The 27,321-nt window shown below is 41.1% G+C and overlaps 4 protein-coding genes across 8 annotated transcripts; 2 read left to right on the forward strand and 2 right to left on the reverse strand.

Annotated features, from left to right (window-relative positions):
• Positions 1-663: 663 nt before the first annotated feature.
• On the forward strand, positions 664-10,854 carry LOC131667758 (protocadherin Fat 4-like). 2 transcript variants are annotated; one of them, XM_058941428.1, is made up of 18 exons: positions 664-683; positions 4,135-4,248; positions 6,577-6,863; positions 6,931-7,023; positions 7,091-7,198; positions 7,827-7,928; positions 8,003-8,128; positions 8,208-8,402; positions 8,615-8,702; positions 8,768-8,886; positions 8,970-9,116; positions 9,182-9,296; positions 9,435-9,504; positions 9,572-9,682; positions 9,741-9,917; positions 9,994-10,211; positions 10,284-10,564; positions 10,655-10,854. In XM_058941428.1, exons 2-18 carry the CDS (start codon positions 4,182-4,184, stop codon positions 10,742-10,744), a joined length of 2,394 nt encoding a protein of 797 aa, XP_058797411.1. In that variant the 5' UTR covers positions 664-683; positions 4,135-4,181; the 3' UTR covers positions 10,745-10,854. The 2 variants fall into 2 exon arrangements, with proteins under 2 accessions (XP_058797411.1, XP_058797410.1); XM_058941427.1 differs by lacking the exon at positions 664-683 and adding an exon at positions 1,369-1,682.
• Positions 10,855-11,800: 946 nt separating this feature from the next.
• LOC131667739 (uncharacterized) lies at positions 11,801-14,065 on the forward strand. Its single transcript, XM_058941392.1, has 6 exons — positions 11,801-11,921; positions 12,465-12,540; positions 12,881-13,120; positions 13,379-13,483; positions 13,562-13,853; positions 13,912-14,065. Exons 2-6 carry the CDS (start codon positions 12,477-12,479, stop codon positions 14,063-14,065), a joined length of 855 nt encoding a protein of 284 aa, XP_058797375.1. The 5' UTR covers positions 11,801-11,921; positions 12,465-12,476.
• Positions 14,066-14,320: 255 nt separating this feature from the next.
• Positions 14,321-23,288, reverse strand: LOC131667768 (nicotinamidase-like). Of its 4 annotated transcripts, none has more exons than XM_058941443.1 (5): positions 22,109-23,288; positions 18,732-18,995; positions 18,290-18,554; positions 17,877-18,023; positions 14,321-16,007 (listed from the first exon to the last, which is right to left on the reverse strand). In XM_058941443.1, the coding sequence occupies exons 2-5, from the start codon at positions 18,968-18,970 to the stop codon at positions 15,627-15,629; spliced, it is 1,032 nt and encodes a 343-aa protein (XP_058797426.1). In that variant the 5' UTR covers positions 18,971-18,995; positions 22,109-23,288; the 3' UTR covers positions 14,321-15,626. The 4 variants fall into 4 exon arrangements, with proteins under 4 accessions (XP_058797426.1, XP_058797425.1, XP_058797423.1 ...); XM_058941442.1 differs by having other exon boundaries at positions 18,732-19,005; positions 22,109-23,287; XM_058941440.1 differs by lacking the exon at positions 22,109-23,288 and adding an exon at positions 19,294-19,421.
• A 1,024-nt stretch (positions 23,289-24,312) lies between these two features.
• LOC131667769 (5'-deoxynucleotidase HDDC2) lies at positions 24,313-26,840 on the reverse strand. Its single transcript, XM_058941444.1, has 4 exons — positions 26,377-26,840; positions 25,893-26,017; positions 25,520-25,688; positions 24,313-25,443 (listed from the first exon to the last, which is right to left on the reverse strand). Exons 1-4 carry the CDS (start codon positions 26,437-26,439, stop codon positions 25,210-25,212), a joined length of 591 nt encoding a protein of 196 aa, XP_058797427.1. The 5' UTR covers positions 26,440-26,840; the 3' UTR covers positions 24,313-25,209.
• Between the last annotated feature and the right edge of the window lie 481 nt (positions 26,841-27,321).

Raw genomic sequence — 27,321 nt, forward strand, 5'->3', positions numbered from 1 at the left:
CACCAACTAATTATTCAGAGAGTTGTACGTAAAGTAGTTAAGGTGAGGCCTGATTGGAGCCAAAAATTTGAGATGAATCATTATATAAACGCGGAATTTGATGTCATATCTGTCGGTGGTAGCCGAGTTCAATGTTATCAAGCTGTAAATGATTGAGCTGTCGTTTGATTGATTTTCACGTTGAGTCGTTGATACGAAGAAAACGTTGTTGAATGGAAGTGGAGTTAGTTGTCCAGGCTCTCCTTGGAGAAGGGCAAACTTATGCAACGAGATGCCAGTATGCGCTGACCATAATGCGGCATTGCACAATCCTGCACAATTACATATTCTTTTCTGTTGGAGAGCGCTAATGGTGTAATGTTGCTGTGCATATATGGCTGGATTAATTATGGGAAAACCTCCGAGGATGGGACTTTGACGGGTATACACAGATTAGATAAAAACACTGCATAAAAAGAAAACTGTGGAAAAGTTCGTTCAATGCTAATAATACTTGTAACGAGGTTAATCGGATAAAGTGCACATTATAAAAGCGGCTAGGACCAGGGAGATCGGTGAAAAGGACGAGGCGACGCAGCAGCTGGGATTCCGAGGCGCTCGTCGTGCACTGCGAACGCGAGGCGAGGACGGGACAAAGGACTGTTCCGAGAAGAAAGAAACGCGGATGAAGCGCAGCACAGGGCGTGCGTCATGTTAATAATAATAATAATAGCGAGTATGGAGATGTCTGGGCGGCGATAAGGCCGGAGCCGACGCGAGCGTGGCCTCGGTGCAAAGGGGAAAAGGGTTCAGAGGCGGGCAGCGGAGCGTGACGCTGGCTGACCTTGCGGCACTGCTGCTCGTACGCGCTCGCGCGATTCTCCACCTGTCGACGCGTAACACGCCCATTCGATCGCCTGTGAAGCGCGCTTGATCGCTCGGACCCTCCGCCCTGACCCAATTGCACGACCCGTCGCGCGGCTTCGCCCAACGCGCTCGGAATTCCGCCTCCGAGTTTACGCGACGCAGGCGAGCTGATTCACGCGAAGCCACGTGCAGCTCGTTGCAAGCGCGTAAGCTCGGCTTGGCGGGGACACATCGGGCTCGCCTTCCGCTTTCCTGTCCCAGCGACAGCGTCAGGCAAAAGAGGCAGGCGTGCGAGAGCTGAGCTGCTCGCGGCAGTGTGTCCCCTCGGCAAACACCTGTCCGGTAGCGGATGGCTGCTTCTCTCCCCTTCTTCTCTGCTTTGCCGCCGCCGCTGCCGCCGCCGCCGCCGCTGCCGCCGCCGCCGCCGCCGCCGCCGCCGACTTCCTTTCCCCCGGTGCTTCGCTCCGGCGTCCGCGCGCGTATGTGCCTTACTTGGCCGCGCCGTCCAGATCGCAACGCAAGCAACGCCGAGCGGACGCGCGCGCCGGCCGTCTGTCCTTGCGGCGCGTCTCCTGCCCGCGTACGTCGGAAATCCGCCGAGCGCCCCCGTCGGCCCGTCGGCAGTTCGCTCGAGAGCGGGGAATGTCGATCGAGCAGTGATTGCACCGAGAACAATTGCAGCGCCAAGAGTTGCACGTCGATTGATCCGGCGCGCGTGCGAGCGCGCTCGCTGCAAGTGAATTATCGATGAATGCGGGTGAATGCACTGTTGTACACACAAGGCAGCTGCGCCGGAAAGAACGGACCTTCATGGCACGCTCGATAGGAATTTCGTGGTGAGTCCGTACAATTTTGCTTCATCGCGCACCGCGCCCCGTTTTATCGTTTTATTAGCGTTTTCGTTGCGTTCGCATCGCAATGTTGCACACGCACCTCGACCACGTTCGGCATTGTTCGCGGAGTTCTATTTGAGCGCGCGTTGCGTTATCGTCGAACTCGAGCCTCGGACACTTGTTGCTCAGCCAAGTAGACGTAACGTTCGGGAAAGAGAGGCGGCCACGGGCTATGCTTCCCGACTGGATGTCCCGTGCAGCCCCGAGCAACGCTCGATACTCGCCCCCCACGTGTTCCCATCGATTTGTCGCTCCGAGCCAAAGCAGCCAAGAAAGCGCAGCTCTCTTCTCTGCCTGTCTCTCGGATTTCCTCTGGCCAAACGCCAGCGGCATTTTGCCTGCTCTCCGGCTTACAAGCTCACGCTTGTCCTTTGTTCAGCGGAACTTACGTGCGCCGGAACCATTCGGATCGCGTACGCCTCGCACCACGCCGACCCGCATTCGCCAATCAACGGACGGACGGCTGCGTCGCGACTGAGATTCTAGGACCAATCGCTGCCGTCGCATTCTTTGCCATGTGCGACTCAGGGTGCAAATAAGTGCCGAAGGAACCAGCATTCGTGCGCGGCTACTCCTTTTGCCTTGCTGCCGAGTCATTCCCTTGGGCTTCGATGCGATTGCAGGTTTTTTCCCGATAATTGCCGCAACGTATGATTTCTGTTCGAGTATTTTCTCTCCGCGCTCTCTTTTGTCGATCGATCGCTTATAGCATAGGTCATGCTCGACGCGCAGCGAAAGCTCACTGTACTCGAGCCTCGGCCAATTGATTCATCGACGTAAAAGCCAGTCGGTTCCGCTCGCGAACGAACGATTTGCTGCCAAGCTGCTAGACAATTTGTAAAATGCAGCTAGCAGATCGTCGTCGATGCAATGCTCGATGCTAAGCCAGGATGTTTGCGTAAAATACGGAAAAAGAGCGACGCAAGCGGCTTGTCACGGACATTGGATTCGTTGGATTCGGCGCTTCCTCGTCTGCCGATGGAAAGTCGGGCGCATAACGAGGCAGCGCCGCGTAAAAGCAACAAGAGCGCAGCACACGCAATGGCGGCAACGGCGGCAACGGCGGCGAAAAAAATCGCGCGACAGTCTGCACGAGAGCGGCGTCCGTCAAATTAACAGCGCGGCAACGAAGCGCGACGTTTCGTTCAGGCGTGCGGCATGCTTTCTAGCCGCAACGAGGCGCCGCACCGCCAGCTTGAGAAAGAGCCGGTCCAGAGCAGCGCGAGAACGCGGGTACGGAACGCGGCGCACGCGAGGGCCCGACATCCGCTCGTCCCCTCGGCCTTTCAGACTTATCACGCACGCCTCGCTTTCGCCAAATTTATTCAGCGTCCGACGAGTCGGCTGCGGCCAAATAACCGCGCCATAAAAAAAGACAATAAAGCAGCCGCCGCTGCCGCCATTGTCGTATATATCCTCTCGATCGCTGCACACCTTGCGCGCAATTAATCTATCTTGTGTTATATATCTAGTTGCGATTACGAGCACGGCAAGCCGCACTTTCACGTTTCAACTCATCTCGGCTTTCTCCGGTAGCAAATTTGGATTTTCTATGGGTTTATTTGTTATTCGCTGATTGTTAAGGAACTACGCGCATCGAGCAATGGCGAAAGGCATACAGAAGTACGAGTATATTGCATCTCGTGATACGAACCGTCCCGACAGCGAAAGTTTTTTCATGTTTATAAGATAGCAGAGTGAAATTAGTAAGGCTTAATTGTAATGCGAGCAGCAGTGAAACTCAGCGGAGGCGGGCGCAACTGACCCTTGCGATGAACAATAGACAGCTCGCGGGGAAGCGCTACGTTGGTTCGCCTTCTCGCTCGCCGAGCCCATTAATCTCGGCGTCGATACGGTGAAATCAGATGCGTTAATTCATGCCCGTCCGAAAGCGCGCGTTCGTTTTCACTTTTTTTCGCGCGCCGGCGAATAATCCGTATCGTCCGAGATATAGATTAGATTTCCCCCGTGCCACCGGCGCCTCCCTGCGAGCAGCCGTGTGATTGCGGCGCTGGGGAAAGGTCCGAGGCTATCGCTTGGCACTGCTCCTCGGCTCCTTGACGCAACCTCTCGCAGTTCGCTCGGCTTCTTCCGCTCGCTTCTTCCCGCGCCCCCCGTTCTGCCGTCTGGACACCTGCTCGATCCACGCTGGGCCGAGCACGCGCGCGATTTTGCCCTTTCCTCCTCTCGGCTGCGTATACGTATATACCGCACACCCGAATTAGCGCCTCATAAATCGAGTTTCGTTCGATCGCACGTGGTCTGGATCGATCGATCGGGCTAGTACGCAGGCAAACCTCCGTGACGCAATCGAAGCTTTGCTACGATATTATTAGGAGTAAAACAAGTATTCTTATAGCGATAAACAACCTTTCAGAAAGTTTACCACTTGCAGATGTACGAGGCAACATTCCAGCAGCTTGATGGAGACCTCGGATTGACATGGAGCTCATGATTCTCAAAATTCTGATACTGCTTTGCTGCATTCTTCATGGAGCCTCGGGTCAATGTAAGTTTCAACTCGCGTCTTATTATGCAGTTCTGTAGAACCGTTGCTCGTCTCATTTCACTTTGAGCTTTGTATTTACTCTGGCTAATGAACTCGCAATACTAAAGCGTCGTAACATGTGCTCGGAAAAATTCGCCTTGGCGTATCTATTTTCGTTGTCACGCGGAGATGACATTGCGTCACTAGCAGCGCTATTACAAGTACTTGCATCGCCGTTTAACGACCACTTGAATTTGGTCGAAGCACGCGAATAAATAGCGGTTAACTGTAAGTAGGCCCCAGATGCAATAGCTGCGCAAATTTCGTTTCAGGCAAGATTTTCGATCCAGCCACGCAAAATATTAATCAATTTTGTAACTATTCAAATATGCATTGGCTGTATTTCAAGTGAATACATGTTATTATTTCACAACGAGTTTGCACTTTGAAACGAAAATGCAGACCGGGCGATTGTGCAATAAACCGCGTTTCAATAAAAACAAGCAACGTATCTGTTATTATTCTCGAAATTATTATAATCAAGAAAAATGATTGGTTTGCTCGTCGAGAAAACGCAAACGGAGCATTGGTTTGCCGTTCGATCGGTAACTGCAGTTCGTTTTAGTAGACGTTTTTTCCAATACTATATAAAATCGATATTGTAGGATGGAAATGTATGCATGTTTGAATGTTGGTGATGCGTTGAAAATGAGGATGGAGTGTGTGCAAAGGAAGCGACTGAATTGCCGGTAAATTTCCGGTCATTTGGTGAATCTTTTCGCTGTAAGTGCAATAAAATGAGTAAGAGCCAAGTTCCTTGAGCCAGTGCTATTTGCGCCTTGGCTGCGTTTTTACGAGACAGTCGTTTGTGAAGACGTATACTGTAGCGAAGAAGCTATTATTGTATTCGAATGGGGCCAAACAGCAAGCAAAGATACATATCCTTCGCCTTGATCGCGCAGTCCTGTTGCAAGAGTCGGGCAAACTTAACTAGCCGTTCCGAGTAGGCTGTGCGTCTGGAAAGCGCTCGAGCAATCGGAATGTTTTTATGTTGCGCGCGATCGGCGCAGCGCTCGTCACCGGCGATCGAAACGCACGAGCGATGCGCGCGTCTTGAAGTATCGCGTGACGCGAGGCCCCGAGCTGGACGCGTCGCTGCGGCGCTCGAGGAGGTTGTCAGGGCGAGCGACCGACCGATCGAGCCGCCGCTTTTCGGCGAAAGTCCGAAGCGAGGAGGAAAATGAGTTTGTAGAGCGAGCGAAATAAGGACGTGCGCGGGGGCGCGCTCGGCGCTGCTCGGCGCTACTCGGTGCTACTCGGCGCTACTCGGCGCGGCGCGGCCAGCTTGACCGGAACTCCGCTCCGAGGAAGCGCGCCGGGCTCCTGCGGCTGCCTGCCGGCCACGTGTATACATTATACGCCTATCACGCGCTATCTCGCCGTTTTATTCTCGGCTCGCACGTATATGTGGAGCAAGTGTGCGTGCATCCTACGAAATGGAACATCCAGTGGTTCGCTAGGCCCTTCGGTCCTCGTCTGCCGAACGGCTACCAACGGGCCTCGACGAGCTCCACTCTGCTTTTCCACATTTCTTCCGACTTTTTTCCAATTTTTTCCCAGTCCATCTCGCCGTCGACTAGACGGCTTTGCTCGCTCGTACGATTACGAAAACTACAACGGCAACGAGAACGAAAACGGTACAGTTGTCTGTTATTGTTCGAAGCGGGCTTTTGCGCAACTCGCAGCTACACGGAGCCGCGCAGCGTAAGCGCCTCGTGCATGGAAGCGCGTTGTCCAGCGGCGCGGCTTCGTAATTAATTGAACGTGCGTTCCATCGCGCTGCTTATTGCATATTCTGTCTAGCGTTTTAGCGCGGATAGCGGACGGTTATATAAGTCACGCGAAAAGCGAATGTACTAATTGGAGCAACGGTACACGGCATACGTGTATAATACTTGTTTTTCCGTTGCTCTCGTAATTTTGCAAGGCGGGCATTTCCCAGTGTGCAAACGAGCATCACGAGCATCGCGCCAGGACAGTAGGACAGGGCGCACTGCTCGTCGTTGCTCGCTCGCGCCTCGGGACAGTAGCGTGAAATTTGAGGAAGGCGAAGATGACACGCGAAACGGGTTTCTCCCGCGGGCACAGGACGGGCAGCGCGAAAAACCGCAGTAACGGCGCGCAGCCGGATGTCGAAGCGAGCCTGGCCTCGCCGCATTATTTCGGACCCTTGCGAGCGCCACAAGTTGCTCTCACGCTGCTGCGTCTCCGAATTGCGCTGCATTGCTCGAAAGCTTTCAACGGCACGCAGCACCGACACGCAGCAGCGATCGTCCCACTTGCTTGCAGTGATACGAGATACGCGATGCTTTCTGGAGAACGGCGCGACTGCGGCCCACCTGTTCGTCAGCGAGGACATGAAGGTCGGCGACGTGATCGGCGTCCTCGGCGTCCTCGGCGATCCGGGGCCCCAGGGTGACATTGATCTGCGGCTCAAAGAGGACGACAGCCCGGTCCAGTTCTCAGCCTACTCGCGGAATCTGACGCTCATTCGAGCCCTTGACAAAGAGGGTGTCGACGGGCCTGCCAGCGTCTTCATCAATGTTATCTGCGAGAGAAAGCATACACTCGACCCGGTATGACCCCGTTGCGCTTTCTTCTATGTTTCTTTATTCCTCATATGCACCTTTTGCTTAATTTCAGGGTTTCATCATACCTGTAAATATTAGAGTTACCGACGCTAACGACAATGCTCCACAATTCATCAATGCGCCCTACGTGCTCAATATATCCGAGGTACGCAACGCATCATTGTGTGCTGTTGATGTTGAGATTAATCAGCTGACATTCTCGTAACTTATAGGTGACTGTGGTGGGCACACGAGTACTGCAAGGTGTTAGAGCGGTGGATGCCGATCAGCCGGGACCATATTCAACTGTTCAATATTCTATTCTGCCGGGGCCTCACGCTGTAAGTAGGCCCGTGTTGAGTATTTCATTCGATAATGTCCCGGCAGAATCCCTCGGCTCGTTTCTCCGTCATCGCCCGGAATTTTCAAGAAAAACTACTCAATCGATTGGCATCACTTAGATCTTGCTCGTACCACATGATGATACCTTCAACAAGACTCACTCGAAACATTCAAAGAATTCAGTGGTCACTCAATTTTCACAAAATGTCGACTTGGCAGGTTCTGCCGGGACACTACTCGAGTCATTCATCCAATATTACAATTAATTGCCTTATGCTCAATATGTAAAACTATTTGAAATTGCTCACGCAGCTTATTTTCGTGGATTGCAAAGTTTGGCTAAAAGTGTCGCTAGAGGTAACATTAAAAAAACTCGAGACGTTAATTACGCTGTAAATGATATGCTTCTATGATGACGACAGCAGTTTATTGTGATTATTTGCATGTAAATATATGCACGATGCTCTGATGTATATTTGTTATTGTCACGATAAAAATTGATTGACAGAATTTGAATGATAACACATTTGAAGCGCACGTAAATATTATGGAGTAAAACGATATTATGTAAATAAGATAGGGATAAAATGCAGCGATCGAATTTCAATGAGGTTTCTTGTTTTACAGGATTTTTTCGTCTTTGCAAATGCTCTGGAGGGGACGTTAGTTCTGCGCAAGCCTCTGGACTACGAAACTCTTAGCAATTTTTCCGTGGGGATACGCGCGCAAGTATGGTTACAGTTGTCCTTGGCTACGGTTCCCATTGAAAAAAGAATGAATTTAAAAGAACGAAATATTTTCAGGATCATGGAAATCCGCCACAATCATCGACGACTATACTATACGTGAATGTCATCGACGCGGACGATCAAAATCCTGCCTTCCTCAATGACCAATACAGAGTATATGTTCCATTGCAAATAAAAACGGTATGATGTTATTTTGTAAATAACAGGTATTGTGAGGCGATGCTGATCAGTTGGATAAATGAAATCGCAATGTTTTTAGAGAAAAATTTTACGCGTTGATCCAGCACCGATAAAGGCGGTAGACCAAGATGTAGGCATCAGCGCTCCCGTAAGGTATTCTATACAAGGCGCGATTTTGCCATTTCTCACGCTCAACTCCGAAACGGCCGATTTGATTATCATTCGTCCACTGCAAGATCACGAACTCATTTCTTCGGCAACACTCGTAATTAAGGTCTGTAAGCAAAAGGTATACCAACCTAGAGCGGAATGGACCTAAAAGTTGACCGGACTGAAAGTATTTTGTACATTACGTATTGAGTGATGACAAATAATTTCCATTAAAACGAACGTTTTCCCAGCCATTCCGGTGCAGGTTCTTCTATCTGCGTTGATTTCTTAAAAAATTGATATTTTTGATGTTCGAAAAAAATATTCGTTTTTCAGGCAACTCAAATAGACAATCCCGATCGGTATACTTTGGCGACCGTTATTGTTTCTAGAGAAGGAAGTACAGAAGATGATTCCGTAAATGGTAAGAAATATAATTTTCTGCCAGTAAGTCTACGTCCAAGCAATGATACGACGTTGAATTTTCAGGAGTGATCGGTGGACGTTTACCAGTGCGATTTGTGCTGAAAGATTACCAGGCAAGTGTTTCCGAAAATACGCCACCCGGCAGCGTTATTCTCACTGCGGGTGTCAATAAAATTGACCCGGTAAGTTGCACTTTTCAAACATGTGACGGTGAAATAATCTGATTATAAACAAACTGACCTTATTACACGCTTGTAATTGGCAGAATCTTAAATTTTGGCTAGTTGGTGCTACCGAAGATTTGGAGAGATTTTACATTACCGACTCGGGCGAATTGATTCTCAAAGGGAACTTAGATTACGAGCGAAGGATTCAACATAGTTTTCTGGTTCATGTTACCGATAAGCATAACGTAAGCTGATAGTTTGATATGAATACTCAGCTCAATAGGATTGCTAATATTTGTTCCCGTTGCAGAACGACACGGCAAGAGTCAATATTTCAGTAGAAGATGTCAACGAATGGGAGCCAAGATTTCGTCACCCTAGATATGAATTTCACGCTAGAACCTTGAGGGAAGGTTCCATCGTTGGTAATTAAACATTTTCTATTTGATATCAAAATCACTGCAGACATCTTTTATAGTGCTGCTGACTTTGTACATTAACAGAAAATATTTCATTCATTCTCATGGGCGTATCTTAAGCATTGCAATGTACGATGTTTACAGGTAGACTTGAAGCTGCAGACGGCGACCGCGGTGACCGAGTTTCATTGTCTTTAAGGGGACCGGATGCTAGGTAATGTTATATTAGAGCAATGGGCGTAGCCGATAGGCATTTGGAATAAATGAACATATATGTCTAGGTCGTTTGAAATTCGTGATAACGGAGAACTGATTCTGCGATCAATGGGACCATTCAACGGCAGCATAGCTCGGCTAGTCGCAATTGCTTCCGACACGGGCAAACCTCCAAGGTAATTGCTCGTCTGTGCTGGTAGAATGATTTTCACCGAATGATTTGTTGCTGAACAGATCGAGCATGATACCAGTGATAGTACATCTGCCCGACGTGGCCAGCACAACGCCAGTAGCAGCGAGAGCAGCTCCCGCTTGGCTCGGCAGCAGCGTCCTGTTGGTCGCGGTCTTCGGCGCGGTTCTCGGCCTCCTCGGAGTCGTCATACTCATTCTCATTTTGTATATTTACAAGCAGTAAGTTAACGGAGGCTTGTTGCCCCGATCGTGGTGCGAAGCCAGGCGATTCTCATCGAGCTCAATGATTTACCAGCAAAAGGCCGAAGAGCGGGGGATCCGTGAGTTCCGTTGGCACGGGGTACCGAGAAAAGTCGCCAGTCCCGTCGGCTTTGAGCCCTACACCGCAGATATTGGGCGCCAGCATTCTACAGGACACCCTGGAAATATCGCGAGAGAGGCGATGCGCGTCCAATGACATTGACAATCCGGTATTCGGAGAGGACAATGACAGCTACAACGCGACAATGAAAAGTAAATGGGCCCGGCTGATGGTAAGTGCGTCGACAGACGGTTCGTTTCATGGCCATGAACGCCGACTCGCAGGCGTGATGTCGAGCCGACAAATGCCGCTGTACTCGAGGCACAAAGTGGCGCCTGCGCCCGAGCCACCCGCTCTCTCGGCGACGTCCAACATACCCAACGTCGGCGGCCTCGTGCAGAACATGAACGACTTGAGCGCCCGCAGCAACATCAACAATCTGGAAACGGGCTCGCAGAACTCCTCCAACTTCTCGGGGGATCCGCCGGACTCGTTGGCGCCGACCTGGCCTGCCGAGTCCATGTCCAGGAGAGTGAAGAAACTCTCGTGGGACGACGACGATCGGGTAAATTGACCTTTCGCATTTTTCCGACCTCCGCAACACTCGTCAGTTCCGCTCGAGCCTTCATTTGCTTGTCTCTGTCTCGTCGAGCAGACGGTCGACAGCGTGGAAATAGCAGCGGAAGCTCGAGCAAGCACCAGCCATGCGAACAACGAACAGCTCAACTTGACCGTCTACTTTTAAGCTTCCGATCGAGAGACTCCCGCATCTCTTGTGTTGTACAGATTATTGCCTACACTGCAACATTCTCGGCAGTCGTGCCGAGAATACTTTGTATGTACCTTTTGCGTCGTTTAATAAAAATCTTACCTCATACAATCGTCAACGCAACTCATTTTTCCTGGATTTACTGCTTTCACAAGTCGACAAAGAATCGATACAACTTTCCGCTTGCTCGCTTCGCTGGACAGGCCTATAATAAATGTGAAAATCACGATTAGTAGGCCGCATTCTTTTTTATCGGTCAATCTTTTGTCAACGACAAGTCATAACGTAGCACATTGACGGATTTTTAATGATTCTTCAAGTGACAAGTTGATACACGTTGCTAATTGCCACTAATGAAAGTACAAGTAACGCTGTAAAGTAGGATATCCAAATCTGTTTTGAATCATCATAACAATAAGGCTAGTAGGTTAATGGATTTACACGGAATAGCCTTTCGTTTGAATCAACCGATTGTGGATGCTAATTTCTTGATCTAAAAAACAATTTGATGGCTATTCTTGAAATTCTGTCGCTTCTACTCGAAGAAGAAGCGTTGAACAAATTTAATTGACGGGACTCGTGAACGAATAATAAAATGTGTGATTTTTTAGAAAATAAAAGAAAGCTTATCGTCAATGGTGTAGCAATGACGACAGGCCGTCCGAGGTGGAAATGTGATTTGCTATTTGTCAGCTGGCTAAAGTGTACGATGTATCGATGCAGTAACGGTAGCGCTTGAGAAGACCAGCAGACATCCGCTTTCTCAACCCGAGCGACTACGACGGACGGTGCATCCGCGTCTCACAGTCGCGGACGCGACTTGGAGATCCGAGTGATAATGATCGGCAGGTCGGCCGGTCGCTCGCACAGACGTCATCGCTGTCGAAAAGAGACCTATGCGCGTACGTGCGACAAGGTCGAAGAAAGTGTGGCTGATGTGCGGTGGGCGCGCGGGCGAGCCGCGGCCACGGTGGGAGAAAGTGGCCCGCAGCGGATCCCGGGCGCCAGTTGCTTTTCAGGATTGCCGTCGCACGGCTCGCTCCGGCCGGCCTTCGAGACCCACTCAGTCCGCTAGCGATGCACGTCGCGCGCGCATTGTCCTCCTGACCGGCGACGACTCCTCTGCCTCGTCTTTGCCTTCGCTCGTCAACACGTGAGTGACTGGGCAGACTCCCGCCTGCTTGTCTGCTTGTACCCGTTTGCAACGCAATTGCAACGACCCACTTCTGGCAAGCCATTAGCTCGCGAGCGCGTCGCTGCACGCCCGATTCTAATTTTCTTCCTCTTGCCGACTTTCAGTTTCGCTTTGAATTAACGTAGCGGCACTTGCCGCTCGAGTGTTTTCGTAGTCATATTTCTCTGCCAAGTTATTGGAGCGAGCGACTGCGCGACGTTGCAAGCGCGACAAATCTTTTGGACTTCTGCATAGGGTCGAGCCGTGAGGGCTCTACGACAAATGTAAGTTTCTTGGAACTGAGCGTAGAAAGATCAACTTGGAGGCAGTGAAGCCCGGTATTTCCAGGAGAAAGTCGAGCCACCGTAGGACCACCTTTCGCGCGCTATGCAAATTTCCACGCGATCTGCGAGCCGCCGCTCATTATACCATTTCACTCGGATAAACACACCAACGAATCTCCTCACTCTCCGACGTTTCGCTACGGCGCATTATTTGATCGACGTTCACATCTTGTTTCAGAGGCCAGCGACCATGCTAAACGTTCTTCGCCTTCTCCTCGTCGCTGCAACGCTCAGTGCGGTCTTTGCTAGACATGGTAATTCTTTCTTATCAGTCCTATGACTCTTTATTTATACAATCATTTTTATAAATAATCTACTTTGGGATACGATACAATTGTTATGCAGATAATGGCTCAAAGCTTGTTCTTTGCGGTTATTCATATTGTTCAGCTTTACGATTAAGAACCATCGTAAGACTTCTGCTACACGTTGTATTGGGTTATTGCACGATTTCAAACTGTACAATAAGTCGGATTTTTTTATTGTTTGTGTTTACAGTCTGTTCATCCGTACGCTATTATATTATACAAGTCAATTTTTCATAAATAAAGTCTACTTTTCAGTTTTAGTAAATAATGACGGAATGTGTTTCAGCACGAGAGCCTTTATGGAACGAAACAATAGTAGGCGAAAGCATAAATTTGCCAAAAACAAAATCAATTGGTCCCTGGAGCGAAATTCTTGAGGACTGGCTCACTTCTACGGGCGATAACTACTGCTGCCGAAGTTCACGAGTGATGAAACTTGGCGACACAACTCTCAAAGTGTCGCCGACCAACAAAGGTTCTCCGCCCAACAAGAGGGACGTCTCCGAAACTGATCTCTATCTACTCGGTAAGATCTTATATATAAATCGATCAACTTACAATCGTTGCATGATTGTTGAGTAATTATGAAAGATTATCGTCAATCTGAACGCTCGAATGGCTGAATTACTGACTAATCGCGATCAACCTGCGAACTATCGGTACTTTTATTTAGCGAAAGTAAGCAATTAGCGCTCACGAGTAATTCACTGACGCAATAGCCGGGATGAGAGTGAGCTGCTAATAATTATAATAATATGCAATGAAATGATCGTGGCCGTGACAGGAGCGATCGAAAAACTAGTTTACCGAGTGGATTTCTTGGAGAAGCGCTTGAAAAGAGCCGAAGAGCTCATATACTACGTCATTGCGGGTAACAACAAATCCAAAGGTACGGATAGCTCTGATTTGTCTATTGGTCGTATAATCGGTCAATCAGAATACTAATGTTTGACGTTGCCCGCCTTAGAGCCATGTCCGGATAATTACACGAGGGTGGGGCAGTTTTGCTACCACTTCAGTGTTCGCGAATACGATTGGAAGTCATCGGCGAGTCTGTGCCGTGGAATGGGCGGAAATCTCGTCGAATTCGAAACCGTCGAGGAAAATCAAGATGTTGTGGCATTCTTGCAAAGCGACAAGAAGGTCAAGAACAAAAGCTACTGGACGGGCGGACTGAATCCAGGTCTCTTGTGGATTTGGGCCGCAAGCGCGAGACCAGTTCAGCACGACACCAAGCAAAATGTCGTCGGCGACGGAAGGTAAGCACCAACTCCTAACTAACCGATCTTTTTCCAACTTATCGTGCGTTATTTACAGGTGCCTCAAGCTTGAGTACAACCCTGTCTCGAGGATATTTCTGTACAGGGGGGAAGACTGTGGATCGCGGCAGAGATATATTTGTGAATTGTCAGAGGACGACGAGTCAGCCAATAAAATTGATCGAATAGCTCGGAAAGTCTTGATTGCTTGATTAATTTTGCTCGTCGTTTGCATTCACCTACGCATATACCTATATCTTCGTCATCAGCATGATATAGCTATATTGCGAAAAGCATCTCTCGTCGTCATTGTTTATTTATATATTTAAATTATTTATTACTTATCGTCAACCTGTATATAATTTTCCATTAGTTTTTATAGTTGTCATAGATAATTTTTCAAATGAAGGTATGTTTTAATAGTCGAGTTTAGTAAAATAAAAATCAAGCGTGTGAAGCATCGAGTTTTTATTGATTCACCAATAACACGGTAAACTTGAATTTATGATGAATGAATACACATCAAATAATTACAATTATATTACACAGTAACGTATTGATAAATTTATAAGTGTGTATACTATTTAATATTCAAATTTATAACCGCAACCATCGAATTGTAAATGGATTACCGTTACCAGAAGATTTAAAAAAATTGTACATGGCATACGAAATCTTTTTTTAGTTATTATCAGATCTTGATATTATTTTAATAATTGTGAGTATACTTAAAACCGTAAAAAATAAGGTATCTAAAACCTAACATTAAAAATAGGAATGACAACTAAGTTCTATAAAATATTTTGCGTGTATATAAATACTAGTCGCTAATGTGATTAGTAAAAGGGTTTAGAAACACTGGATGCGAGGCACACAACGTAATCCGCGAAAGGAAAAAGCCAGTGTTAAATACATCAAAGCAATTTTCAATTGGATTTTGAATTATAGACTCGACCCGCAAGCAAAATTTATACAACTGCATTGCATGAAAGCAGAAAAGTAACGTTTCTTTTCTGTTCATTTTTTATTTCAATCAATTTGTTCAAAATATGTATCACAAGTAATAAGTTACAAAAATATGTTTCGAAATAAAATCGACCTCGGAAAAACTCAGGTACTTTCTAAAAAAACGGTAACTAATAAAAAACAAATAAAGTGGAGAAACAAGATGAAATGCCGGTTTTATCGGGCCGCGTGTGTGCTTGGGCAGTGATAAGTACGTTGAAGCGCATGTGTTGTGCATGTGTCAATAACGTTTTCAGTTATGACGTCATCGGCTAATTTGATGCATAGTTGAGGCAGAAATTGTATACCAACTCGATTTCGCTTTACATAATAAAAATATATTTATTACCAACAGCTAAAGTTAAGGTTAGGCTCAAAAGTGAAGTTAAAATTTCAAGTCTGTGTCTAACTATACAGTGTATTAGCCAATGATCTCACAGATAACGGAAAAGTTTACCGCAGGACATGGTATCGCCATTGAAATTGCAACATGGCCATCCGGGGGTGCCATGAAATCGATATTGATATAAATGGACATTTTTGTAAAAGAATATATGCTTCAGTAATATGCTAGAATTTGCAATTTTCGCATAATTTTGAAATATATTGTCAAATATATAAATTTATTTATTAAGCGCAACTTGCTCGTATTCGGTTGAATTGCTATTTACTTTTGACGTGATTAATGTTACTCAGATCTCCGTGTTTTTCAGTACATATTGATTTAGCAGGTCCTGCATTGCGACTTTGAATCGACAGAGTTGTTCACTAGAGCAAAGATCGTCGCTTAGCGAGAGCTTTGGCGCCCTGTAACGCCATCACGAGGCTCCTGGTCTTGCCTTCCACGTGAGCTTTGACTTGTTCCAATTGTAGAATAAGACCGCCCCGCTCGGTGATCTTTTTCTTAGCCCCAGCCATCTGCACGGGATCCACGCCGCGGCAACAGTTCTCAATGAGGGCCACTCGATAATTGAGTCGTAAGCCATCCAAGCTTGATGAGCAGACGCACACGTCGAACGCCAGGCCGCACATGTAAATGTCCGTTGCGCCCAACTGTTCCAAGATCTGCGGTAGCTCTGTCGCTTTTTCCAAGTTGTTGTCGAAGAATGTTGAATAACTGTCCACCTCTGGATCTTGACCCTTCTTTATCTAACAAATATTCATTGTTATTTTCATCAACATGTACTTTCAATATCTAATGCTAAAAAGAAGTAAGGCCTACTTAATGTAATGAAAGACTTTTTGCATCACTTCATTGTAACATTTTTAGTACATTTTTTACGCTCGTTCGTCTCATTTTCACGATTTTATTGCAACCAGTGTCATTAAGCGTGCTTCGCACGTTCATCTTTCATTTGTACTAATATTCAATTTCACGTGCTTGAATCAAATCATAACTATTGATAAGCGGAATTCTAAAATACACCACATCATCAAACAATTCTATGCTTTGACATAACATCCGCCGATATTAATTGGCAAATAAAAATTCAATTAAAATTATATTTGTTGATTTAATTGAAATTTCAAATATAATAATGTAGCAGAATTTTAGGTGTTTAGCTATAGGTAATGGGAAGTGCACTAAGTTCGTTTCTTTCTTTTTGTTTTTTAAATAAATCGAACTGTAAGCTGCACCTGACAATTATATGTTTTTTATATTCTAACATTTATTTGCCTAAATATGGTTCTAAACCTTTTGTACGATATCCCCATATTAATAGATGTATTTTGTTAATAAAAATACTGAAAGTCAGTTTCAGCTTATTTGGGGCAGTGCTTTTCACAAACTAAATTCCAGAATTTTCATTTTCAGCAATCAACGTTACTGTATCATCTTTTATCTATTCATCCCTCACATTTTCGACTTCATAATTACATTTATAAATTTAATTTCTGAAAATATTTTCAAGTAATTACACAGCACTATAACAGCTGAAGTAACTTCAGAGTACTTCGTGTAAAACATCGATTTATGATTCTCTTTATTGTTGATTATATTTATTGGAAGTTAAACTTGATAAGATAAATATTCAATAAGTTTACATGTCCTAAGAATAAATGTAGTTAAGCGCATTAAGATTATTTTACCATATTATTTTAAGGTTAGGCCGTTGGGTGAATGTGTGTTTTATTTCTTTTCTGATTTATCTACCAATCATCTTACTTTTTATTTATTCAATCAGTTGATAATAACTCGAATTATTTATTACCACCGATTTGCTATTTTTGCTACCAATTCGCTTACAGACCCATACATGCCGTTACAAATAGTAACCCGCGTAACCATAGTTCAATCAATCAAATTACGAATAAACTGGGATCACTTTCAGACTTATCTCTTTTTTATAAAAGGAAAAAGAAAAAGAATTATTTTCAGAAAATCAACATTTCATTTGAACACAATATGTTTAGGTAGAGCCTATAGATACAGTGACATTAGCATCATGTATTCGTGTTTCGCGTAAAATATCTATGTAAAAAAATTATTTTTTAGTTGAAATAAGAAATATTTTTCTATTTTTTATATTTGAAAAAAGGAAATATCTAGATAATAGTTTTTAAAGGAATATATCTGCAATACTTTTGATAAGTATTTGTGTTTATACAGTACAATATTAAACTCTTATAATATCTTATATCTGCTGGTAGTTTTCACCTAACACATATCTTTCACAGTCACTCGCTGTTTTTGTTATTTAATCGTCAATAAGACTATGTTATGTATGTATAGATATTAAATGACGTATTAGTTATATAATACTAAAAACAATGAAAGCCCTTGGCGATTATCACAGTGTGGTTGCGTAATATCCTTTTGTTTTATTTTGTTTTTTTTCTTTCTTTGCTAAAAAAATCAACCGAGAAGTCTGCTCATCATTAAAGCTACATGTATTATATTGACTAAAATTTATGAACTGTTATGAATGCGCTGGTTTTAACTAATATTAATTAGGCGTGAAAGAAAGAAATCGCTAAAAGTTTCACCGATAAACATTCAAGAGTTAATATAATTACCTGTATAGAGTTTGGCGCTATAATGAGATCTTTGTGTAATTGAGCACCCCATGAATCAAAAACACAGTGAATCGGCCACAACTTTTGTTCCCGTTTAGGCTTCGAAAATAACACTGTATCAAAAACTTTAGCATCCTCCTTTTTTACCTGTAATTGGTGTATGAATTGGAGTTGATTAATAAATATATAATTAATCGTATTTTATAAAATTCGAATAGCTAGATCCACCGATGTCAATTTTACTAACTTTAACATGTAAACGAAAACTTAATTTGGATACCACTTGACAATAGATGCAAAATTTCATACTTATTTCGTTTATTGAATAACAAATGCGTGGTAACCTACGTATATTAGCAACTTTGCAATAACGCTAAAAGATATGATATAGGTTTGATGTAACTTAAGTATACCTTAGAATCGGGATGTAGCTCACGCAAATGCAAATTATCATAAAATCCAATATGATTAGGTGGATGCCAATCGAGGGAATAGATAATTTTGTCCCAATGACAGTCTGTAATAAGGGTATTAATTGGTCCCACGATGTCAGCTGCATCTTGACCTAAGCCCAGATTTCTCAAAGCCAGTGTTCCATCGATAAAATCATTTTGTACATCGACGATCAAAAATATGTTGACTGGTTTTATAACAACCTTCAGCCAGTTGTCGTAGCAGCTGAAAAGGAATTAGCATATTTCAGCAATTGGCTAAGAACTAGAATGAACATTACAACAAGACAGATAATGGAAACGAGTTCTTTTGAAAAGGAAATGCGCAAGAATGAAATACATATTGAAATGAAGCGTCAGCATACCTTGAAAATGTGCTAAAGCTGAATATAGTGAAACTTACGTTTGCCATTCGTAGTCGTCGAGAAAGCCATCCGAATTAGCGTCGAGCGCCTGAAAGATATCGACGAGCTTGTCCCCGTGTCTATCGATTTCGTCCGTGCCAAAGAGCTCGAGACAAAGTTCCTGGAATTCGCCAAGGTCTAGAGCTCCGTCTTTGTTCTTGTCGAATCTGGACAAAAGCTCGTCTGCGTTTTGCCAGTTATCCTCGCTCGAGTTCCCGTTGACTGCTGTTTCGCTCATCTTCGATCCCTGGACTGAACTGCAGCTGGAATAGACTTTATTTGAGCTGACAACGCGTTAAATTTAATTTTGATGGATAAAGCTTGGCTGGGAGTGTACGCTCGGCATAAGAAATCAACGGAACAAAGTGCTAAGGCTAGAAGAAAATAAGAGAAATTGTACGACTGGGACGAACAGCGGAAAGGGCTCGAATTACACGGCGCCGTCGACCCTTTCTTGCAAGAATAAGCGAGGGGGGCAAATGCAGAGAATCACGCTAGCACGGATCGCGATCGACTTGCCCGCGTTCAAGTCTCCAGTGCAATAAGGATTCGCGTTCGGACCTATATATCGACTAAACAGCAACTGGCGCGACGGAGGCAGATCGGTTGCGCGGCAACCCGTCGATGACTGCCTCCTCTGCTGCTGTTCAACTACGGTTTGGCTTTTCAGCGCTCTCTTGCAAGTCCCCACTTTCGGACCTACTCGTCGCGCGCTCGCTTGATAATCGCAACTGTTGTTGCCCGATCCGCCAGGCTGAATAATAGCTTTCCTACATACACACACCTGCATTTCCGTCTTTTCAAATACACTCTACCTATACCTACGCACTTTAATTGCTCAATGGTGCTCGTTGCTTTGTGCTTATTGTACAATAAGCACAAAGCAACGGCAGTCATTAAACATCGATTACGCCCATGCCTCTCGATATATTTGGCTTTGGCTGCGCCAAATCGTCCAACTGGAGCGCATATCGAGCAACACAGACGCCATGATCTGTCCTTGTGCATAATCCGAATGAAAGAAAACAGCGAATGCTCAACTATAACGATCGAGTGCATCTCGAGCCGAGTGACAATCTGATTTCCACTTCATATACATTCAACATTTTTCATCAATCAAAGATTTGAGCAATAAAGTACTTATAATATTGATATTGGTTTATCCTCGGTTCACAAATGGTGAACAAGTCGATGAAACAATTTATTGATCTGACGAGGACAAGGTTTTTCCGGTGCTAAATAACCAACAATTGCTTCTTTCTGACGTTTCTTTTTCACTAAAAAGGTTGAAAAAATCGACAGATTCTACCTCACAAAACGTCCCGTAGTTATACGCGTATATGTGCCAGTTGAATGATTAATAAAACATGTTGTAAACTATTTCATTAACAATTTAATACAGCACATGCGTCATTTTTAGTTAAAGATTGAAATTTCTATTTGACGAGAAAAAAAAAAACATTAAATAAAGTATAACTTCAATAAATTTCGATGAGTCTGTACGTAGAAATATATCCTTTGCAAATACATTAAACCAAATTTTTTCTATTTGCATTCGTACAACTTCTGTGCCTAATTCTGTTGTGATCAATAACCAAGCAACTAAAGAAGTGACTACTATAAAACATTAATTTATAAAACCGGCTTTTAAACATACCAATTTCAAGTATATTAGTGTCATTTCACTGTCGTAATTTGCTTAAATCTAAATTATTTATTTTTAAAAAGGTTGCACATATATATTCATTGTCTATAATTCATCAATTCCGAAAACAAAAAACCTTTTGGTTTCCTCTTAATATGAGATGATTTTCAAATGATATTTGCAAAATTATACACCCACAGATAATTCTGAGTATAACTTTATTCGACAAAATGTATAATACCAATCAAACATTGTTGAACCAAGAATGATATTTCTAACAATAAGATATATTCCAAACGGAATTTCTTTTGTTCCGTGAATATGTGAAGTGAAAATGCTAAATTTGATGTTTTTCACATTGAATAATAATTTCCAAACAAAAGATAACATACTTGATAATATAATAAGTCGTTCATAAAGACGATCGCGAAGTCTGTTTGCAGTCAAAATTTATGAATATTTGTCGGATTGACATTGGTATGATCACTCCATTGCGCAATTCACGTTATCAAATTCTTAGTCAATTATCGAATTTTGTCTACTGATGACCAATTAAGTAAGTACCAATAAACAAGATTTATCGATCTACATTTTGCGTTGCTTTGTGGACCAATCCTCGTAATTTATTTCTGAATAAAGATTCGTATGCTACTTTATCCATTAATTTACTTTTGGAATTATTATAAAGCCATTAAAAGACAATTAATTCAGAGATATTTGAATAATCTGAAACTGCAATTTATTCAGTTATGTATGAAAATCCATTCAAATGTTTGTCAGCTTGTAATGTTGCATTCGATACATAAAATGAACTTTAACATTGTGATAATTAAAACATTTTTACAACATATAAGTGGAGAGATATCTATAAAATCTCTAAACCCCTTTATTCCATCAATGATCATTAGTAAATGCTTAGTAAGTCTTTAACATTGGTTAATTATTATTGATTAATTTGAGGAAACAGTAGCATCTTATCAATTTCAAGTAAGTATCTAATTAGATTCATTCGGATATATCAACGTAAGCAGAACATCACAGGCATTAAAATATTGATATTCGTAAATACGAATCAGTTATTCTTTTGCCACAAATCGCTTTTTGGTACGATCAATTTAATCTCCAAGTCATGCAGTTTTCTTTGTAAATGAAAATCTGTAAATGAGCTTATAATATGCAACTTGTTTTTGTTCCGGAAAATAGCGAAGATTGTTGAATAAAATACAATATCGAATTGTAGTAAATTAAAGAAATAAGCCTTAACTGCTACAACTGTGGGGTATAATAAGGATGCTCTACACCGGGCTTTCGTGCACGCTAGTTAATAAAGTATTTATTTTAAATATTTTTCTATCTATACTGTCTAGTAGTTACTTAAGCAACATCAAATTTAATATTGAAAAAATATGAAAAAAATTAAATATATGTGCCAAACGGCAGAACTTAACACTAGTAATTATCGTAAATGTTTAATTCTTAAATATAGGCATTTGAAATATGCAGGGGTAATCTACAGGTCGATGCGGCAGTTAAGGGATGACGTTGAAAAAAAATAATATATATATATAAATATTATAGGTCATACATTGAATTTGATTAGGAGAAAACTAAAGCGAAATGAAACTGTAGATAATTAGAGCTTTGATGTAAATGTTTAGCATTCGAAATGACGTAATATACGCGAAGTAAAGGATGATGAAAACGAATGTGCGCAAGCGTAGTAATACTTACGAAACGATATCGGCCAGCGATGGACGATGGTCGTACGTTATGGCGACTCGCGGGCTTTAGGACTGCGCCGTGTTTATGTTGCCCTTGCCGACTGAGCAGCTGCTGCCTTATCTCTCGAATGGAGCCGTTTAATCTACTAGATACAGTCAAGTGAGTCGTGTGACAAAACAAGTCAGGTGCACCAGTAGTGTACATTGGCAATTTGATAAAATTTTGAGTGCAGTTCCTAGGTACTGTCTTCACAGTGGTCAGTGTCGTGACTTGTGGTGGTATAGGTTGCGCACGTTGACGAAACGAGCAAGCGAACTCGATCGTAGCAACATGTAAACCAGTTACTCATGCATAAGTATAGGCATAGATACAGGGTATAATACTACAGTTCGCGTCCCCGTTACGGCATTCGATCGACTTGATACCGCGAGCCGGTATCCAATAACTGATCATACCGTGAGCCGCGAATGACCAGCTGTTCATCAACCGGCATTTTTATGTAAATTTCATCGCCCCACGTGGCTCTCCCTCATTGTACACGTATTTACTTCTAACCCCTTCACTGCGTTAGATATTTAAGCTCTTATGAATCACAATGCATCTATCGGATGAATTTTTTCAAGATTATACTTTACCATTGAATGGAAAGTTCATTTGGTACAAGACATTCAGTTCCCTGTGTAGTAAAATCATTCCTAGCTTAATAAAAATAGCTTAATAAAGATCCTTCCAAAATAGGATAAACTCCTGGGTATACAGGTATACTTACACAAAGAACAAAAGAAATAAAAATCCATTAGTTAAATAATTACATGTTAACATGGATGTAGGATGTGGGCTATCGATAAGTAGGTGATTTTTAGCCATTTGGAAGAAGAAAAACTTAACTTGCTATGTGTGGAGAAAAGAGGAGGTCTCCTACTTACCAAACATGTTTAAAAATCCAACTTTTTCAGTGCTTGATATCCATTTAAAGCGTCATTTTTTATTTGAATCAATGAAAAAATTTATAGTTAAAGGCTCATTATAATCTAAATAATAAAAAACATATTTATGTGTACCAAATATTATCTTAGTAAAAACTTTCATTACATATGATGTTATTTGAAGAGTATTTTCATTTCTCATAATTTTTTGTCTTTAACCATGATTTACCTGGTCAATGTAAAAGTTATACTAACTATAAAATTACAAAGTTATGTTTGTAAAATAATATGAAAGTTAGTCATATTTATTATATAACACTAATAATCGAGTCAGCACTAAATTTATGCAAAGTTAAATTTGCTATTGTGCACACTTTGTGAGGACAACTTATGCTGTTAAATTTATAAAAAATTTAAAGATAAAATATCCTATGTTAATAATTTATACATAAAATCAATTTTATTGTTTTAGCATTCGAAATTCCTCTTTCTCTGTGCTCACTCTCTTAATTTGCTTGTAGTTATATTTTGACCAATGGTTGGAAAGCTTATATTTTTTATGATAATTTTTGTAGATTCTTATTTTATATAGATATTTAAAAAAGTGTCTAAAACATACATTAAACAGCCATGTTTGATTAATCAAAATTTTGCTTTTGCGAGCTACTCATAAAAATGTCAATATACATAGTTTCAAGAAGTTTATTGAAATTAATCCTTACAGGGTTACTTTCGAGCAAATTGTTAATTTTAACCACCAAGGTTTCAGAAGCTTTTTACAAGGCTATAAAGTATATTACAGACAAAACAAGTTTAACAAATTTGAAGAACTATGATCTTTCTTACAGTTAAAAAATGAATTGTCAAATAATTTTTGTTCGACACTCCGTGCGGAAAGTGCGTTTTTCCTGCACGCTCATCAAAAAACGTGCGTTGAAAATCGCACTTTCCACACATCGTATCAAAAAATACGGTACGGCACATGTTCGGGAAGAGTTTCTATTTTCTATTTTCTAAGAATCTATTTTCACACACTTGTATCGTAATGTACTATAATTGTAAGAAAGATTATAGCTATTCTCTAATTTGTTAAAGTTAGTTTAATTCTCAATAAACCTATTGAAATTATATGTATTGTTTTTAATTAGACACAAAATTGCTGGAAACAGAAATTGCTCCAATCAAAATGCATATAATTTCAATTTATGAATCATGTTACCTAAATTATTGTTTTTTAATAAGATAAAGTTATTTTTAAAAGATAATTTAAGAAAAATTTAACTTTATTCAAGATAGTATTACAGAAACATACTTTTAGCTATTATTTTTTATGCACAATATTCTATGATATATAATATTCTTATTGCATAAATATTACTTTTGAAAATTATTCTCAGTTTATTTACAGGTCATAAATATATTTTTATTTGTACTTATAAAAATTTGTTAAAGTCTTGTAATTATTTCTATGATCTGAGATATCTCATACTATCTATTGATATCTAAAAATTGATTGCATATTAAATTCTTCCATTATAACTACATTCTTTCTGAATATTGACATACACATTTGTGTACTTAAAATTTAATATTCTTTTGATTCACTATTTCATGTACTTATAAAATTAAAAAAAAAAATTCTTTCTGAATTAATTCAAATTTATAATGTTTAGAAAATAAATGATAATGCTTCATATAAAACCAAATCACTTGCAATAAGCACATGTTAATAATTGCGCACTATCACTATAACCATAATGCTTTTATTATTTACATTCTCAGTCCAACATTAACTTCATTTCAATATAATTATTGAAATGAGTACTTTATTGCTTATAATGTACTGTCAACTAAAATATGTTACTGTATAATTAAGTTTATAAATACTTTTATAAATCTCAAGTTGTTACTTATAGAACACAAGTTTGGTAAAACATCACATAATTGCCAATTAAAATTTCTATGTATGAAGATATAAATTAAAATATTCAGAAATATTTTACTTTGAACAGCACTAACTAAGAACTCCAACAACAGTATTAAAAATTAAACATTGAACATACTGAATTCAAATAATAACACAAATTATAACTTCAAAAATAGTAAAAAGTGGTAGAATTAATTTTCAAATTAAATAATTCTAATTAACATATTGAAGCATTAGTATTCTATTTAAAGTTATCATCAATTACCATTCAGCAGTTTTTCAGGAGTGACTTCTTTACGTTTGCGATTGATTTCCTTGACAATAGCTGCTAAAAAAGGATGTTCTACTTTTTCTTGTGATGCATCAAAAAATTCCTGTAATTCCCCTGGACACTCATCTCGTTTTTCATATTCATATGCTTGACATAACAAATCAACTCTATCTAGATCTTTAACATAGCGAGCTTCTGGTGATTCTTGTTTTTCATATTCCTATACAAAATTCATAAAATTAGTAAACCAAACTATTCCAAAAATGGTATCTTATTATTTATAAGAAATTATTTACTCTGAATGTTTTCAACATTTCAACACCTCTGGCTCCAAGATTTTTACAAATTTCTTCCATTGCTTCATCTTCCATTCTATGTTTATCCTCTGCAGAAACTCCACAATGTGGTGTAATATCACCAACAATACATTCTGCTAAATCATGAACCAAAGCCATTTCCATAATTCTGCGAAGAATACAATTATTCTTACTAATTCAAACTAAATGTGCAACATAATGTTTTTTTTCGATTATCATTCTTTAATTAAATATTGAGTTATTAGTTAATAAATATTTAAAAAACAATAATAATAAGAATTTACAAATAAAATAATTATTAAGCATGAACATTTGATAAAAAATGATGATAAATGTAAACACAATCACTTACTTCATCTTATTAAGGTTTGCTTTTGGGTCAATTAAAAAAGATAAGACAGCCATTCTATACATGTGTCCTGAAATAGTTTCAGGGTCAGGAATATTTTTAATTACCCAACCTGTCCTTTTTAGGTGCTGAAATGAATGAGATGTTTTGATCGATTAAATTAAGGAAATGAGGAATAATAGGTGTATCGGTCACAGATAACTACTAAATTAACTAAAAATTAACTACTAAAAGTAAAAGAATTTTGTTTCAACACACTACTAGTTGATATACAATCTGTTTGAGTTTTGATGCATATATTTTTATATAGTTGAACATGAGTTACTCTTACTAAACATGCATTCTATTAAACTTTTCTGAATTGTCATTAAGTACTTGATTGCTTCTTTTTTTGTTATAGAATAATTTTCTAAATATTTTGAGGATCATATAACAAGTTTATAAAATTGAATTTTATTTAAGTTGCAGTTTTCTCGTCGACATTTACCTTCAATCGACCTAATAGTTCCATAAAATTAATGTATTCATGAGCTTCACTTGTGGTTTCCATGATAGAACTTTAATAGTTGCAAGTATCACAAATAAACAATTTCTAAATGCACGACTGATGACAAGCGCTGAGTGAGAAGACGACTTTATATTGTTTGATAGTTAATGATGAAAACTAAACCCTTTCTTAATACTTCTAAGAAAGGAATAAAATAAAAATATAAGAGATTTAACTTTAAGTTAGAAAGAGGCACTATAAATGTTGACAGTTTTTACTTTTTACCACAGCCACTGAATGAATGAATTACAGATCACAGCTCTACTGCATCACGCAGTCATGCTCGACCAGCTCGACATATGTACACATTTATAACTTTCAGCTGACTTCATGTTTGTACGCTAACTTCACTTATATTATTTTATTTTACTTTACTATAGATGGCGGTGGCTTTTGGAAACGGAAAGATGTATAGGATTTGTTGGATAGCAATGTAATTAAAGGTTGAACTAATAAAATACCACTATTACTAGAATTTATTGATCTATGAATTAATTATTTCCCACTTAAGACAGTACAACTTTATTGACAATTTAATAATGGAATCCATCGAGAGCGATTTCAGTGCGTATGTTCTGTTCGGTTTTATTGGTACCAGTGGGATTTAACTTAACGCAAGCTCTTTATACCATCAACTGACTTGTGCGCAGGCGCGCATGTTTTTTGACTTGACGAAGAGTTTGATATCTTTGCTTAGGCCCCGGTCCCATAGGTACGTATGGATACGGATACGGACGCGAATCGCAACTGTAGTAACATCACTAAAAATATCTAGTTCGATTATTTAGTACCAACACTACCGGTAGTGAGTAAAGGTGACTGTTGTTTAAAACTGTAGCGCCGAACGTACCACATTTAATGTGCAATGTCAGGTCTACAATTTAC

The sequence above is a fragment of the Phymastichus coffea genome, unplaced genomic scaffold (genome assembly GCF_024137745.1).
Source record: "Phymastichus coffea isolate CEN01 unplaced genomic scaffold, Cenicafe_Pcof_1.1 PCOF00070, whole genome shotgun sequence".
Taxonomy (NCBI): domain Eukaryota; kingdom Metazoa; phylum Arthropoda; class Insecta; order Hymenoptera; family Eulophidae; genus Phymastichus; species Phymastichus coffea.